Genomic DNA, 18639 nt, shown 5'->3' with positions numbered 1-18639 from the left:
TTAATTAACAACTGACAGTTATCTGTAGAGAAAGTGTCAAATTATTAGTGACATCTCAAAGTGGAATATATAAAACAGCCTGTGAAAAAGAATAACTATTGGTATTATTCCAGTGTATGTTGGTACAACTGATTGGTAATAGTTTCTTGGCCAAATGAGTTAATGCTTTGTTGGAACTATTTCACCTTAAATCCCATCACAAATATTCTTGAGAACAACATCAATTTCACAAGTCCATATTCTGTCACCCTCTAACTTCACTCTTTGAGCCTATGTAAGAAACCATAACTGCTAATAGAATATTTGGTAATTGTTCTGGTAACTGCCCTCACAAACAACAACAAGAACCCAGGCAGCCAAAAGAATGAAGGATTGTGTTAATGTCTATTAGAAAAGACTGGTTTCTTTATGACCAGGAAGCTTCCCTGTGATTATTGTTTAATGTTTAAAAATGTACAAAATGTTTTGTGATGAGAGGAAAAAGTCAAATAGGAACATTAAAATAAGTCTAACTGTATTGATGTATCTGAAAATAAAATAAGCATCACACACACACACACACACAAATAAACAAAAGTTCACTAAAATATACTGATGAATAGCCAAAGTAGGTAGCAACTAAAATACTAGAGTACAGCAGGGAACAGTAAAAAACATGTGATCAGAAGCTACTTTTAATAACAGTAGTAGAATGTAACAACAAAATATTAAGTGGGCTTTTTCCAGTTATCTTTTTTGATATTTTTTATTCTTTTTAATAATTTTTATACAGACAGAAAGTTGGAGAAATTTACAGGATGGATCTGTATTGAGTAGTACAAGCATGTTGCTATTCCTAACCAGGATGTAGAGTGGTAACACTCACAAATGGGTAAACCACTATTGGCTTAGCCACACTCAAACACTCTTAATTTGAATCTGTCATCACAATCAAGCACGGACAAGCTCAAATATGTGTGTGTGTGTGTGTGATAGGTATTTGTCTGTGCGAATGGAGATGTGTAAGTATATGTGTCTGTGCGTATGATTAACTGACGCACGCAGCCAGCTAACACCGGTTTTTAGGAAGAGAGCAGTTCAACAATCTGCACATATATATTTATATGACTAGTCATCATTCAGCTGCCGACCGTTTTAGTAAGCAATTTGAAGTGAAAGACAAATGCATATTCTAGAAATGTGAAGAATTCTGACTGGTTGAACCAGGCTGGGTGGGGGTAGAAGAAAGACCAATTGTGTCGAGGAAACTAAAAAGGTGGGTTAAAGGTTTGCAGTTAAAGCTTTTTTTTCCCATTTTGTGGGGGGAAGGAAAGCAGATGAAATATTATTGATTATAAATCTTGTTTAGAAAATTTAATTTGTTCCAGATTCATGCTATTTTAAGGACTTCAGAAATAATGGGAGGTAGTTACACTACAATTGGACCTTAAAAAATAACGAAGCTTTTCAGTTGGTTCCATACTCTCCCAACTAACTAAAAATAAACACACCTGTTTAAAAGTTATTTGGTTGTAAAATTTTAAAATGTTTATTTGATAAGAATTTATGAAAATATAAATAGTTCTAATCTCTGAGAAAAGATTTTACATTTTTTATTTCTGTAAGAACCTCTACAAATGGTATCTTCACATGGGGAAGCCATGTTGTCCCTCACTTCATGTGAATGATAACCAGTCTATATAGTGGTCAGCTTGCACACACAGCTTGTGGGTATTTAACAGGAGTTTTTAAAAGAAAAAAAAATAGAGAGAAATCAAAGAGGGATGAGGTGGGGGAATTTTTGAGAGAAAGCTGCAGCTAAAAAATTTGGCTTTATACATCAGATGCATTCATTTACTGATAAATAAGTCACCCGAAACAATAAGCTTGACCAAATTACATTTTGCACATGGGCATATTTTAGTTTCTTCTTCAAATTAAAAGGAAAAAAAAAAAAAAGAAAAACTTTATTCAACCAACACACAAAGATAAAGCCAGCCTCTAAACATGTGACTGCAGGTTCAAGAAAAAGGGTCACTGCTCCTGTTGCATACTTGCACACGTTTGGTGCAGATTGTCTCAACTGCACTAAAAAGTACAATTTGTGTAACTGCCACCACTCACACACACACATCCATATTTTATTTTAAAACATTCAAACAACTCAGCGACATTGTTATGAAATAACAAAACTCATTTTAGAACCAGTATAGCTTAGTTTAATAATGGCCATCAATCTATGCTTTTCCTCGTTAACAATAAAACTCAAAAAGATTAAATTTCTGCAAGTTAACAGTTATAAAACTAAAGGCTATTTGTGACTAAATATATTTCAGGAGAAAATTTTAAATGAGATTTGGGAAAGTTCCTTTAAACAGTAACATCATCATCATCACCACTAACATGAGCCAAAGATAAAGATGGCTGCACTAAGCGTTTTGAACAGGATTGGAGTCTTTGAAAATAGTTTCCTTAAAAGTTCTTATAATAACTGGCAAGGAATTAAAATTTTCACATCTTCAGGGTGTATTTTAAGATTTCTACTGATGGCATTGGTGGCTGGCAATAGTGTGTGTGTGTGTGCATGTATGTGTGTGTGTGTGAGAGAGAGAGAGAGAGAGAGAGAGAGAGAGAGAGAGAGAGAGAGAGAGAGAAGAGAGAGAGAGAGAGAGAGAGAGTCTGAGTGTTATGGTTTATAGAACATATATAAAATGTATGCAAGAGAATATTAGGTATGAGCTTTAAAATATTGTCATCATGGAGACAGTAGTTGACTCCTAAACACCTCCTATCAAAAAGGTTTGTCAACAAGAAATACTTGACAAACAACATGCATGCATACACACACACATATACATATGCTCACAGACGCACGGTCAAGTTTGTGCCTGGTTTCACAATATAAATTAAAATAAAACTCTTTACAAATTCCATGTTAATATCTCAGAGACAAGCAACATTTGAACTAGCACAGACTAGAGTACTTTCTCTATTATTTCATCTAGACTTTTATCACAAACATTGTATAATCTTGCCTTCTGGCATTTGTGCGATACAGGTTATCCCATCATTGAAGTCGTGAATTTTACCTCGTTATAAAGTCTGCTCAATGAGTAATGGGAAATTAACGATACAAATCAGTCACTAACACAAAATTTAAAAAAAAAAAATCAATGAAACCCTCAACAGAGTCATTGGGGAGGGGGGGAGTAGTTTTTTAGCATTAAAGAAAATGAGGATGAGAAGGGGAATGATCTCAGCTTCTACTGCATCAGAAACCAGAAAGTTAGCAAAACCTCGCAAAGAGAGGCTGAAGAGAAAGAAAAAGAAAAAAACTCAAGTGGAGAGAAAAAAAAAAAAAGGAAAAAGAAAATCAAAAAATGTAGCAAATGAGAAGAGCGGATTAGAAATGGAATAATTTAGATATCTTGGGTGGTTTGAGATTCATGGGTTCTAGAAATATCTTACTCAAAGAATGAGGAGCTAATGTTGCCCTGATCGGGGACGTTAAGCGAATCCTCAAAGGCTGGAGATTGTTCTACATATCACTTTGCTGGATGCGAGATGTAAAGGAGGAGGAGGAGGAGGGGAGAGTGTGTGCTTCATGTAACAGACAGACAGTCATGTAATGGCCCCTACTTAGGAGGAAGAGGAGAATACAATATCAAAGTGGCCGATGGAAATGTTTAAGATACACCACTAGAGAGAAGTATAAAATATTGTTTTAAGATGGGTTGTTGTTATTAAAATTAGAGAAAGGCAAAGGCCAATGAAGTGGAGACGAATTTGCCGCTCAAAAGAGAGACAAGAAACACAGGTCATTAAAACAAGACAAAAATATTAACAAAAAACACAACAAAAGTAACCTTGGCAAGAAGGAAAAAAAAAAACAAAAAAAAAAAACACCACCAAGGTAGAAGGATTTCAAATTCCAATTGAGGTTAACAAGAACAATATACGGGAAAAAAAAAAAAAAATTCCTTTTTTAATTTCATATGAAATCCTCATTTATTCCAACTTTGGCAACATTGACACTACAGGTTGACAGCAGGGGGTACATTTCATATAGCATACTCAAGTGTTTACAGGTGTCGAAACGGTAAAGGGTGTAGCGTTTGATAAACTGTAATAAGACGATGTCAGGCAGGAGACAGAAAGATGAGGGGGGGGGGAACAAACAAAACGAAAAAAAAAATAAATAAAACCCCAAAAAGTCAAAAGGAGTGATGGGCAAGGGAGGAAAAAAAGGAAAGAAAATTTTTGTATACAAGGAGAATCATCTAACAATATCTAATCACTGAAAATGGAAGTCAACAAGTAATTAGCCTTGAACCAAGCACCAAAGAAGCTTGGCATCAGCTGTGTGTGTGTGTGTGTGTGTGTGTGTGTGTGTGTGAATTCAGAAGGAAGTTTATAATAACAAAAATCCTTAAGGAATTTTCAGGTAAATATTTTCTTAAAAATTTATGCAGATTTCCTTTTTGCGGTGATGGCTGTTGTTTAAATCAAAATGTTTTGTGAAATAAATTGAAAAGTAGGAATTACTGGGAACAGAAATAATAATAATAATAATCAACAAAAGTGGGTGGGGGGTAAAAGAAAGATGTCTCTCGTGCCTGTAGAAGTAGATTAAAGCACAGTAAACTGTGTGCGTCTTTCATTTTGACAGTAAAGAAAGGAGGGTCAATATAAAATGTGCTTTCTGGAGAAGGGGAAATAGAAATCAAGAAGGAAAGAAAAAAATGTAATAAAAAAAAAATTAAAAAAACTTTAATTCTTTTTCTTCATCTAACAAATATTATCACCCACACAATACAGTTGAATGCATGCTCAGTTATCACAATGAGACTATTCCCCTATAGGATCCAGTTAGCCTATAATAAATAAAAAGTATTAAAGACAAAGTTTAAACAGTTTGTTTTTGTTTTTGTTGTTTCTAAATCCCTGGCTTAAACAAAACGGCTTCTTCTGCAGAGTTTCCGAGAAAATTGCCAAAGAAAAATTAAATTAAAAAATAAGAAAGGGCTAAAATTTTTTTCTTCAAATATTACAAGTTTTTTAAGTTGGGGAGAGGAAAACCTATCCCCTATTTTGTGCATTCATTATTTTTTTTTTTTTTCTGAAAACTTTTATACTGATTTTTTATTATTTTTTATCATTTTTTTTTTCCAAACTAGGATAACTTTCAACTTTCGGTTGTTAAATTTTCGTCATCAATTGCATTAAAAAAAAAAAAAAAAAAATCAAGTCAAGATGAATTTTGCTCGAATCATCCCAAACTGATGTTTATAGGCATACATTGTAACCCAAGAGAGGGGGTGGGGAGAGAGAGAGAGGAAAGAACAGAGATAGAAGTAAAAAAAAAAAAAAAGACAAACGAAAAATACTACTAAAATTATCTAAAAGTAACCAGGTGACTGGTACTTTACTAATGAATAACCAAATAACCTGGTATGTTAGTAACTACTTAGGTGCTGGCTGAGCAAGCTTAAGTAAACAGAATCCTGTCCCCCACCCACCCCCCACCAATCAAGCATGCCCAACAGTAACCAGTATGCTTAGGTAAATGTAACATGTTGCATACCAGTCGTTTTTCCTTGTTTTTTTTTTTGTCTATTTTTTTTAAAGAGTTTTCCACTTTTTTTTTTTTTTCAATTTTGCTTTCATGTATGTTTGGATGGATATGTATGCCTGCATGTGAAACCTCACACAGATATACACTGTGCATATAGTTAATATACATATGTATATACATCCTATACCCTCACACATTCATTCACACATCTATATATATATATACATACATACACATATGTATATACACACACAAACACACCCATACATATATACACACATATATATACATATACACATACATACATATATATACATATATAAAACACACGCATGCACGCAAACACACAAATATGTATATGCCTGATTAAATGCACATAATTACACTTATATACACATGTATACACATACATACACTGATTATATATTCAAATTCTATATATTCCTGTATAGTTTTTGTCAACAGTGAACAACTGCCAAGCAATCACCATACAATAACATACAGAAGTTGATGAGGAGAGAGAGAGGAAGTAAAAGGGGGGGAGCGACATTGGACTAACAGGCCTGTTAATTTATTACCTCTCAATACTTATTCTAACCAATATATGACCAAACTGAAGTCATTATTTAGCATCGTAACCAGTTTGCTGGGCCACTTGTCAAATGACCAAAACATTAGCCACAACATTTGTCCGTCGTAGTCACTCTCAAACCTGGTGTTTTTATCCTCAGTGTTAATGCGAGGCAGGGGAATTAAAGTTTGGCATATAAATTGTTGTTTACAACAACAACGACCTTTGATTTTAGTTTTCGAATGCGTTCGGTCATTATCAATGACAAGGACACTTTTACAAAAAGCCGCTGCTGAAGGGGAGTAGCAGTAGGCATGATGGCCGGCCATCGTCAGCCTGTTGGCGCAAGAAGCGCTCCCATACATCTGCCAATCAGACCAAATTGTACTCCTTCAAATTTAATTGCAAGATAGTATCCTTTACAGCTGCAAAGACGAATCTGATGTTTTCAGTATCTGCAATGAGAAAAAAGAAAAAAAAAAAATTTTCTTTATGATTATATCAAATATAATATAAAGTGAAAACAAAAAAAAAATTTCATAAAATAATTCTTACGCTCATCATTTGGAGGAACCAAGCGTCATCTGGAAAAGAAACTGTTTCAATGATGCAAAATTAGACATGAAAATGGCTAAAAACAAATTCTAATTTGAAGAGATATTAATTAGTCAAGAAGACGTTGGGCACAAATTATTAGATTTGAGTTTAGTTCACACAGAGTTTCTCCTCAGCTAAATTCTGCTCAACACATTTGTTAACCTGATGTTTTGGTAAAGGATTCTTTCCAAAAAAAAAAAAAAAAAAGACGCAGAATAGAAATTGAACCTGTAACCAAACCATTTGTCAACATCTAAACTATTCCACAACTTCGGATTTGCTTTACCAAGCTTATTGTAGTCAGCAATGGTGTGTCTAAATTGTTGGTCAATCTGCTGGAAATGGCAGCTAAATTTTCCTCAAATCACACTCTACCATCTTAAAAATGAAAGGACATGCTGACCAATGTAATTCCCTGACTTTTGGTAAAAGAGTGATTATAGAATGAATCTAAAATCAAGAACAGAGAATAATTATTTTCTCAGTGATCTTTGAACATCTGACATCAGTTGGCAGTGGAGTTCAAGTTCCCCACCAAACACCATCATTTCTCATTCTTTTTGAGGTTTTTTTTTTCTGGGTGAGGTGGTGCTACACATGGAAATATATGTACACAAGGATTAGGTCATATTTTTACTCCTTTGATCCAAATAAGAGGGATACAAAGAGTAAATGAACTGATTTAAACAAATGGTGTCAACAGGAGCAGAAGAGAAAAGAAAATCAAATATATTTGGGGAATAATAAATGAGCAATCAACATTTTGAGAAGAAAAGCTTTGTTATTTGCTTAAAATATCAACAATCTTGGTCTTTTGTATGAAGAGAAAAAGATTATTTCTGCTGTAAGTTAAGACGTAACAACAATGGTAAGTCATACAGAGGAACACAAGGCAGCATGGAAAACGCATTAAATGATGACGATGGAAATTGGTGTGGAATATATCATCCTCGCCCATTTTTACATCTGCTTCCCATGTTGGAATGAATCAATAGATGTCCATACAAGGCAACTGATTTGGTATCCATGAATGGATGCCCTTCCTCCTACCACAAAACCACTTTAACAGTGCAGACTGGGGGCATTTTCTCAGGGCTTCAATACCAGACAGGTTGATTACCCCTTGGCAATAAAGAAGGGATCTCATAAGCCTGCACTTCCACTATATATGAGCTATATCAGCTTTCCAGGAGTACATGAAACTGGAACACCTGAAGGAGTTTCTCAACACAGAATTACAAAGACAAGATTTGCTGACTTAGCTTTCTTCAGACCAAGATGTGCTTTGCTATTGTTCCAATATCTTTTCCTAGCTACTAAAATATTGAAATATCTCCAAGAAAAAGCATCAATACACACAATAATTAACAGCTCTAAATTATCATATCTCAAAAACCGAAGCTGTTCTTGGCTTGCTTCTTCAGTGTTGCTGCCATTTTAACATAATCCTCTGATATTTCCCCGTATTAAACAAGAGATCTTTATTCCAGAGACTGGAATGCCAACTGAAATTGTATCTTACCTATTTTTTAATACCAGAAATAAAAGCATGTAGGAGAGAAAAAAACTGATATGGAAATATAAAATGAAAAGGTGAGTGGTGGTGGTTGGAAAAGTGGTGATCTACGGAAGACACTAATGACAAGAAAACAACAAAAAAAAAAAACAAAAAAAAAAAAAAAAAAAGTAATGAAGCTAAATTTTCGGTAAAAAGAATGGCAAGTTTGCTGTACAGCAGATCAGCACAATCAAGTAAGCATGGAGAAATGTTGGCAAGAATGATGATTAGGATAGATGTGTATGGTTTACTTTTGATGGCCTGAGAAAGGGATCTGTCCATAGCTTTTATAAACTCTCCAACACTGACAGTTATGAGGGATGTTACTGCTTAGTCTGGATGACACATGAAAGGATATATTCCTCATCATCATCATCATTGTTTAGTAGAGAAAAATTGGTGGCATCACGAGGAAGAGAGATTCAATGGATTTATGTGAAGATGATAAAGTGTGAGATGAAAAGAGGGAAAAATGATTAGCAGTTGTAGTAAATCTAACAGATAAGTGGAGGAGAGAGAGAGAGTTAGTTCAAACCAAGTAAGCTGGTATGTATAAGGCTATTTTTAGATTTAAAAAAAATTTTTTTTTTTTAAATTTTTTTTAAAAAAAGGTTGCAGCTGTTTAGAAGTATTTTCTTGCATTGTTCTTATGTGAAGATTAATCTTAGGATTGCCCCGTTATATTTAGGAGTGACAATCTGAAGCCGAAGGACACTGATCTAAACTTCAGATAGGACTGTTTAATAGCCCCACATCTGTCGAGATAATATCATAACATGCTTAATAAAAATCTCCAATTACTAAATCAACGTCACAGTACAATAAAAAGTGGACAAAAGTTAACTGCAGGAACAATTGTAGTTTCTTAATCCTGTGAGAATGTTAAAGCCGCTGACTGGCTTCCAGAAGCATCAAATAGCAACAAAAGTCTGCCATCGTTTAACAAGCACCACTTGTAACACAAAATTAGGAGTAAACAGTGAAAAGTGCCGTTGAGATTAGGGTCATCAGTGTAAGTCACTCACTGCAAACAAATCCTGGCAGCATGGAACAATCTTCAAAATAAGGTGTGGCTTTCAGAGAGACCAAAAACAAAATGGACAGAGTTCTGTGTCCAATGCAGACTCTCTGGCAGACAAAGCAGATATATTATTCAACAAACACAGAAAAAAAAACCCCAAACATTTTTGGTCATTAAAAACTAAATATGTCAGCTGCAAAGATTATTTTACGAGGTGGTATCAGAAAGTTCTCAGACTAGTTTTGTAGTGTGCCAACAGATGGCAACACATGGTAAGAGCTAGCAGTAACCTTGATGAGGTAATGTGCTGAGTGACATCCCTGCACTTACTTCCTAAGTGTTTTTGTGATCATGTGCCTGCAGTAGTCTGTGATTTTTGTCATGGAGAGGAAATTGGAACAAAGAACTAATGTGAAATTTTGTGTTACACTTGGGAAGTCTGCTTTGGCAAGCTTCTGGTGACAAGGCAATGGGTTGTATGCAGTGTTTTGAGTGGCAGGGGAACCTGAAAAGCTGAAGAACGTCCCTGGAAGATGATGAGCGATCCGGAAGACTTGCCCTGGATGTCACCCCTGGAAATGTGGTGAAGATTCATGAGGATCATCACAAGACAACAATGCTTTGAAGTGTTTGAGGGAGGAGATTCGGTAAAAGCAACTGGATCTGTAGAGCGCGAAGAATTGGATTCTTCTTCATGGCGACAATGCCCCCTGTCACCAAGCTCTCCATGAGTTTCTTGCCAAAAACAACATGGTACCAGTTCTGCACCCACCCTATTTGCTAGATTTAGCACCCGTGGACTTCCATCACTTCTCCAAGATGCTAATGCAGCTTAAAGGTTGTCGTTTTAACACCATTGTCAAGATCAAGAATGAATCGCAGAAGGTCCTTGACTTGCTTTCAGAAAATGACTTCCAAGTTGGATTCCAAAAGTGGCAGGAACACTGGGACCCGTGTATTGCTGCTGTGCAAGGTCACAATTTCAAAGGAGATGATGTTGAAATTTAGGTAAATAAGTTATTTTTTATTAAACATAACAGAGGAGTTTAAGACCCATTGTCCATGGGAAATTCTGTATCCTGATGATTTTGTGGATGATTTAGAGAAGGAATTCCAGACATAGAAACAAAATCTTTTAGGGAACTATTACCTATGCAAGCAACAAAGTGAAGGACAGAGTTGTATGCTGCTTGCGTACAAGGTGTGTTGTTGAATGGTAGTGAGACATGGCTACTGAATGGAGATGATGGGTGAAAGTTGGAAAGAAAATGAAGAACACATGTTGGATGTTTAATGTTAGAATGGATGAATGATGAGGGACAGGTGAGCGAAGAGAAAAACTAGATACAAAAAAAAAAAAATCAGAAGTAGTGAAGAAGAATGCATTGGTCGGGACATGTAATGTGTATGGATCACGAGAGATGAGTAAAGAAATATCTGGGGGTCCAAATGGAAGGAAACTATGAAAGAAGACTGAGTAAAACAGATGGAGGAGTAGTGAAAGCTGACCACAGGATGTTGAACCTGAACAAGAACAGTTATTTTTGTAAATTTTGAAATGAAAATACAAATATCAACAGCTTTCTATCAAAATCTTCAATGTCAAAATATCCAACAAAAATATTCAACTTTAACAAAAATATTTTTCTATCCTTCATAAAAAATATTCACAAAAATAAATTCTTTAGACAAGAATTTCTTCCCACACAAACTACCTGATAATACAATTGCTATTACTAAACATTAAAATTACCATTTTAATAGGATTTAATTTTCAAACAAAGCAAAAAGTATGACAAATCCTTATTAATATTTGTTTGCTTAATTTGTTATTTTTAAATAAGTTCTTTAAAGATATTCTGGTCAGAATCCTTTCATATTGCTAGTTTCTGTTATATAAAAATAATCCCAGATTAAGTTAGGAATCCATTTGAAAATTAAGTAAAAATTAAATTTAGTCTTCATAAACTCAAGAGTTTAGCTAATATTTTAACTAATTTCAACATTTATCTCTCAATATTTATTTTTCTTTATTTCTGATATTTTTGAAGATAAAATGTTATGCTAATCATTTACGATAGCAACCCTAGTTTTAAAAAAAAAGTGTACTGTCAGTTCTACATCGAATTTACCATTTAGCATCCTTGCTACTGTTTACAAAAGTAACCAAACAGTTATAATATATAGATAGATAGATAGATATCAGGTGATTGACCAGACTATTGGATGTTATACATTGCTGGTCACAATGCACTTTGCATTGTTTTAGCTTTTGAACGATGCCACCCTACTGTCGAGGCAAGCAGGGCTAACACTCCTGATTGGAAGGCCAGTCTGTTGCAGGGCTCTCATCCATTTGCAGCTGAGTGGACTGGGGCAATGTGAAATTAAATGTTTTGCTCAAGATCACAACACATCATTCAACCTGGGAGTGGAACCCATGATGGAGTGACCATGAGTGCAATGCCCTAACCCCTAAATATTACTATAATATATATATATGGTATTATTTCACTGTGTGTTATATTTTTGTACCAACAGTCTTATGAAGCTAATTTTACCTGACACAACGTATTTAAACATTTTGCTCAAAATAACTTGTTATATCCAAGTTACATCTAATTCTCTAAACATGAACAGTTTGCAGGATACCAAATTTTTTCACATTACATTAAAAGCAAGCACCAAAATGGGATAAATTTTAGCACCAATATTTAGGGAAGCTAATTTCTAATTAATGGGTATTTGGTTCTTTAAAAAAACCAGCTGGGAAAGAGCCACAAAATTTGGAGGTTACTACAAAATATCAGATCTAAACATAAAAAGGAACATTGTATACAAATTTCAACAATAGGATTTTGCAATGTTTGTGCATCTTTGAAGTTACAAAGACTAAAATCTAAAAGCATTAACTCAAATACCATAATTGTATTGTACTAAGGGAAATGTGTTGTATTTTGGAAACCGGATCTATAGTTGAAAGCCAGGAATAGAAATGTCAGCCGCATTTCTTCACACTTATGACATAGGAAAACTATTTCAGAGCTGGCGAGGTGAACAGCGAAGGGAGACAACTGTGCTGGCTGCTACTATTCTCCTATTTGTTTTTTTTTTTTTTTTTTGTGCTTAGTCTCACATACCTGTTGCACAAGTATAATGGTAATAAAGCATTTTTTCCTTATCTTCATTGAGGTCCATGTAACAATTCATCATGTACTCTCGGGCAGCATTATAATCACACTTGGGCCCTGAAATCAGATGAGTACAGATGAAGCGTGAAATGAGGAATCTTAACAAGACATACCTGTTGCACATGTGAAATGACTATATATAATTTTATCAGGATCTGGGTTTAAATCAACAAACATTCGCAATATGAATTCTCTGGCAGCTTGTGCATCTTTCTTTGGACCTGAAATCAAAGTTTGGAAAGCAGTTAGATAATAAAATTTTTAAAAAACAGTTAAAAACACTGAAGTATTAGAAAGGCACTAAAAAAATTAAGGAAATATCTTAAGATTGGAAAAATTCTACCAATACAAAACGTTTCTTCAAACTTTTAATTCTTCTCGGTTTCATTTTGAATCAAACTTCTATTAGAATTTCTTTTGGAACCTTGTGTCCAGTTCTCTCTCTATGGCAGTACAGGTGTGAGATCTTTTCTTTCAATCATTGTAATTGTCTGTAAATCAGATTCAATTGAAGAGTTGTCCAAATTTACTAGCTTAGAACAATGAATTTCCTTATAAAAATGAAATTACATTCTTGATTTCCTTATATCTTATATTCATCTTTTGATCCTGGGCTAAATGTTTCAATACTTCAGAAGGGAAATAAGTTTCTTGGATGATAATAATGAGAGCAGAAACAGATGCAAAGATGTGAATTCTTAAAACTAAATACTGCTAATACTGATATTTAGCTGCACATGGATTCAGTTGCTCTTCTAAAGAAGAGAGATCTACTCAAGAAGTTCCTTTCATTTGACCAAAATAATCTAAAGAATATTACCAGCATAGCTTACATAAATATTTAGATTGCTGTTACATTAAAATTCCATATGGTTACACTGGTTTTACAGAAAATGATACTCCTTAAAGTTGGCAGTGCTTTCAATGAAAGCCAATAGTCATTAAGTTGTATCTCTATAATTTTTTTATTAGGTATCCAGTTCTGTTCTAATTGAATTGAGTATCAAGCAGAGTTCTGTTTCAACCTCAATTTTGCCATAATGGTAACAACTACCACCTACTTTAGTAGTTTTTCTGCTCAGAACTTACTATTTTTGCAGACTGCAAATTATTTAGATATTTGTTTGGAGATAATTTTTCTCTTTGTAGATCAAGTTTCATCTAAACCATTTTCTTACAGCAGCATCTAACCACTGAATGATAATTTAGAATGAGGAAACCAAGGACTGCACAGTTGGTGGGGGAGCATACTGAAGGAGGGGTGGGGCAAGAGATGAGCCAGGGGTAACTCATTTGCTCTTCTGATTATTATATAGGCTTCATACGATTTAAAAACTGATTAACTTTTCACTGTTTAGCCTGCCACAACACCTATCAACCGATTCTTTCGGACTGATTCCCTTCCTCTCTTTGACCAAATTTCAGACAATTATTAACTTCAGAGTGTGGAGCTTTGCTATAAATGAATGAATGGAATTTTTTGCTATGAGATACAGCAAAGGAATAAGCTTGGGATTACTCTGGATTACTCAAATCCAGAGCAGGTTTGTACCAGGAACTGCGAAAACAATGTAAAATAGTTTTGGTAATTCCAATAATAATCACCAGTGCCGATATGTTATCAGTGTTTGCCTTTCCTTTAGGTTACATTGACATTATCAGCAAGGAATCTCCTACATGAAGAACAACTGGGTTTCTACATCTCTATAAGATTTAACCTCATCGTCATCATCATCGTTTACCGTCTGCTTTCCATGCTGGTAAGATTTCTACAGCTGGATGCCTTTCCTAACGCCAACCACTCTGAGAGTGTAGTGGGTGCTTTTACGTGCCACTGGCACGAGGACCAGTCAGGCGGTACTGGCAATGGTCACACTCAAAATGGTGTTTTTTACGTGCCACCTGCACAGGAGCCAGTCCAAGAACAACAGTACAATACTAGTCTAGGAAAACACTACAAGATGTCAAAAACTAAGGATAACTTTAGAGATAAAAACATTATTGAATATCCTTATGGGAAACTTTAGATTCTAAACTCTCCCTCTGCTAAGACCAAACTGTCTCTCACAGTTTAAAGTCTTCATTAAGCAATTTAGTAATTTGCAATTTTTTTGGTCAAAAATAATTTTCATTATAAAATTTTCAGAATGTAAAACTGAATTGATATAAAAGCTCAGTGTTGATAATTTAGCTGGATGTTTTATGAATATTTACGAACATTAATAACCATTGTCTATAATAATATTCCATCAGTTTTACCATCTGGAATCTTGAGGGTTAGAGGCAGTATTTAAAACATATTAAACTCTCCCAGTCATTGATAGCAACATTGAACTAGACAATGTGGAGAATAAAAGGAATAAAGCTGCTAAAAGAAAGAAAGAAAGAAAGAAAGATCCATCAATAACATGTATATATTTGTACATTTTTAGAACTGAAAATGCCAGGAGTAGTTTATATAAAAAATCTATCAGCCATTCTAATCGAAACACAAGATAATTCAATGTCAACCCAAAAGGTAACTAAAATGTCCCTAGATTCAAATATAGTAGAGAGAGGAAAATCAAATTCTTAATTTGTACTGAAGTAGAAGAAACCATATTTCAAGTCTCAAATTAAGAAAATTTTAAAGAAATTTTAGTTTCTTAAGTTTGAGTCTATATTTATATATAGTCAAGTGATTTGCAAGTAATTTGAGGATCCTAGAAACAATTTATATATATATAGTACACACACACACAACATAGTTTGGGTATTTCAAAACCTGGCAGAGATCATCTCCCCTACAGGTCTGAACAAAGTCAATTAGAAAATTAGAAAGATTGATCCCAAAACTGGCCTGGAGTGCAAAAAGTAAATTTGACTTTGGCAGGTTTGAACTCAAAATGCTGAGAGCTGGAATATACAGTCTTAAGCATTCTATTCAATGCAATCTTGCTACCTTAGTTTACAATCTCTTTACATAACATATTCACTCCAAATTTAACTGAACTGGAAATTCATTTGAACAAATTAGTAATTTACTAAATATTTTACAGTCCTTTGAGCAAAACTGTCATAGGTGTATTTGTAAAATACTCCAAATATGCCACACGTGTGACTCGGGAGTAAAAGAGCTGACAGTTTTTGCAGAGGAAATAGGAGCAACCTAAATGACTCGTTTCATTTTGGCATTTACCCATATAATAATTGTCAGGCCTTTAATGGTGATTGTTGTAGAAATTTAGTCAATATTTTCATCAGGTGGTTTCACAGGTGTTTGGCTAACTTGCACAAAGCTGGAGATAATGAATATAATGAACCCTTTTTGGTATCATTTAGGGGGATTGGAATTGTGTCTTCATGTTTGAATTTGTGTGGTCAATAATTTTACATGAAACTAGGAAAAATCAAATATTTTCAATAAAAACATTGTCAATGAAATAGTTGAGTTATAGAAGTTAAAACAAACTTGATTATGACAGATCTATTAATAAGAAATCAGAGTTTCCAATGGTGACAGTCTTGTTTACATTTGTCATTAAACTACAATGAATGGGGAAGAGAGGAAAACTGGGGTTTTTTAAACTTTGCTACTCATATTAATCCTTATTTACAAAACTAACACAGAATAAAAATTACTATCTATTGACTACAAAATGCACTGGCATCGGGGCTTTTTACAAAATGCACTGGCATCGGGGCTTTTTACTCACCATCATAGTCAGGAAAATAATCAGCAAGATGAGATGTCATGATTTTTTCCTCTAACAAATCTTTCTTATTTAAAAAGAGAATAACCGAGGAGTTTTGAAACCATGGATAAGTAATAATTGTCCGGAACAAAGCTTTTGATTCTTCCATTCGGTTCTGAAAAGGTGAGAAAGAAAAACAAAAATTAAGATTCAAGATTCACAAAGTCTTCATTTTTTTTTGTTTGTTTTCAAAACAAGGAGCAATAGTTACGTGTCAAAATCTAATGGATAATTAAGAAAAATTAAATTTTCTATTTTCTCCTTAAAATGGTGATAAACAGAAAACATATCAATTGAAAAAGGAGTTCAAATACTACAAATTATAGACACCTGAAGGGTTTCTGTTTAGTTTTTGTTAACCAAATTTCACTCACCCAAAGTTTTAATTTGCTCAAAGTGCCATGCAGTAAGACCGAACTCTGAACCAAGTGATTCATTGCAAATCAAACCCATATGGCTGTAAACTTATATTTTTTTTATGTATGAAGCACACAAAGCAATATTATCAACCCTAGACAGATTAAAATACAAAGCAAAAAAGTACCACAAACAATACAGTGGCCAACTCATTTTTTTTTTTTTAAATTTGCTTTTATGGTTTGGTCTGAGGAGGAAGTGCAATACCCATGATCATTCTTAGAAACTCCTATATTGGTGGGTAGAATGGAGGAGGAGGAGGAGACTATCCTCAGGCTAGAATTCTTTTTTTTTTATAGAGTGGATTCTGCTAAAGATCCCCAAGAGCTCAGCAAATAATGTGATGGATTACAGACAACCTCCTCATTGCCTACTGAAATGTAAAGACCAAAAATTAAATATCAACAAACGATGATGACGTTTTACTGAAGGGGAACTGAGGATGATTACATTTGTGCAGCATTTCTCAAAAGTCTTAACAAAATAAATGAAAATGTACCAAACTAAATTTTGTATATATTTTATCAGAAGGCAACTGCCAGAATACACTGCAATATCACAACAGAGTTCAAATCCTATGAAGGCCAACTTTGACTTTCATCCTTTCAGGGTCAATGGTTAAAGTATCAGCCTAATGTTGGTGCCCCCCCCCTCTCCAACTATCACAGCCTGAATGTTCTGCAGGTTCAAACAATGGAAAGGCAAGCAGGTGTCCATGTCTGCTTTCATCTACAGGGACATTTAAAACCATTAATGGGACATGGTTGATATCAAGCAGTCTTATGTTGAGAAACCAAATTTGTAATTAGAAACTTATCTCAATTTCTTCAAGTCAAATACCTTTCTCTTTGTGTTAGCATCAAACAATTCACAGGGTCTGTGCCAAGAGCTGCATCATACAAGCTGTGTGAATATGTGCAGACTTTTACTGTCACCAACTATAGTTAAATGCATAGAAGTACAGTGACATACTATGTATTTGATGTACACTCCTGAGAAAGAAGACACTAACAAGCATGTAATAAAAATTTATATATATTTTTTTTCAACATAGCTCATTATCTTTTACTGTCACAAAAAGCTTACCGATTCTACAGCCACCGACATGTTATGTAAACTATAGCTAGATCTATAGAAATACTGTTATATATAACATATTTGATGTACACACCTTAGAAAGAAAACACTAACAAGCATGTAATAAAAATTTATATTTTTTTCTCAACATACCTCATTATCTGATTCCACCAGGACCTGATCATATTCACTTAAGGCTACTAAAAACATGATGGACGTAACATTTTCAAAGCAATGAATCCACTTTCGTCTCTCTGATCGCTGCCCACCAACATCAACCATTCTAGAAAAGAAGATAATTTAAAGCCATGTACAACTTTTGTTTGTTTTTGGTTTGAAATTAAGCACATCAAAAAAATGTATTCCAACGTAGACCATTCCACATTGTTATTAACTGAATGATTTTACCAAAACATTCAATTTCTTATTTGTAAATCATATTTCCTCATTGAGGTTTTACTTTATATAAAAGTGTGATCTAATAAATTTGGAGGGATTTATTATTAAGATAACTATTTTATTAATAAGTTGGTGTTTGGAAGGAACTCAACAAAAGCTTCTTATTAATGGAAGGTTTTAATTTTATAAATGACAAATTTAAAAGTAAGAAATTTGGTATCAAAAAAAAAAAGCAGTTTCAGGTGGATTTACACTGAAAAACAGTCATTTTTCTGAAATGCAAACACTGACACCAAAAAGTTAGGGAATCTTTAGTGAATCATGTCTAACAGCAGAATAAAATATTATTGTCGATGGTTCCAAATTTATGGGGAAGAGGAAGAGAATTGTGACATTTATTTTTAAAGGCCATAAAATGGCAAAAGTGAAGTTAAATACTTTCAACTAAAACTCAAAAACTGAATTGTGTTGGTGAAAGCTAATTTCTACAGTGCTCACCACAAAAACTGCATTCATATGA

The 18639-nt window shown here is 34.0% G+C and overlaps 1 protein-coding gene across 2 annotated transcripts in view; it reads right to left on the bottom strand.

Moving 5' to 3' along the window:
• Window positions 1-712: 712 nt before the first annotated feature.
• The window catches only part of LOC106879472 (guanine nucleotide-binding protein G(q) subunit alpha), a 54589-nt gene continuing 36662 nt past the window's right edge, over window positions 713-18639 (bottom strand). Inside the window, exons 6-9 of one of the 2 annotated variants that reach the window (XM_052974446.2) lie at window positions 17874-18003; window positions 16188-16341; window positions 12606-12713; window positions 713-6580 (exon numbers count right to left, since the gene is read on the bottom strand). In XM_052974446.2, the coding sequence (XP_052830406.1) occupies window positions 6498-6580; window positions 12606-12713; window positions 16188-16341; window positions 17874-18003 (475 nt within the window). In that variant the 3' untranslated portion in view covers window positions 713-6497. Of the gene's footprint in view, window positions 6581-12441; window positions 12550-12605; window positions 12714-16187; window positions 16342-17873; window positions 18004-18639 lie in introns of both variants that reach the window. The other variant, XM_052974447.2, reaches the window with a different exon arrangement.

Source organism: Octopus bimaculoides, chromosome 18 (genome assembly GCF_046866305.1).
Source record: "Octopus bimaculoides isolate indiv1 chromosome 18, ASM4686630v1, whole genome shotgun sequence".
NCBI classification, from domain to species: Eukaryota; Metazoa; Mollusca; class Cephalopoda; order Octopoda; family Octopodidae; genus Octopus; species Octopus bimaculoides.
The sequence above is the reverse complement of the archived record's forward strand: the minus strand, read 5'-3'. Positions and strand labels throughout refer to the sequence as shown.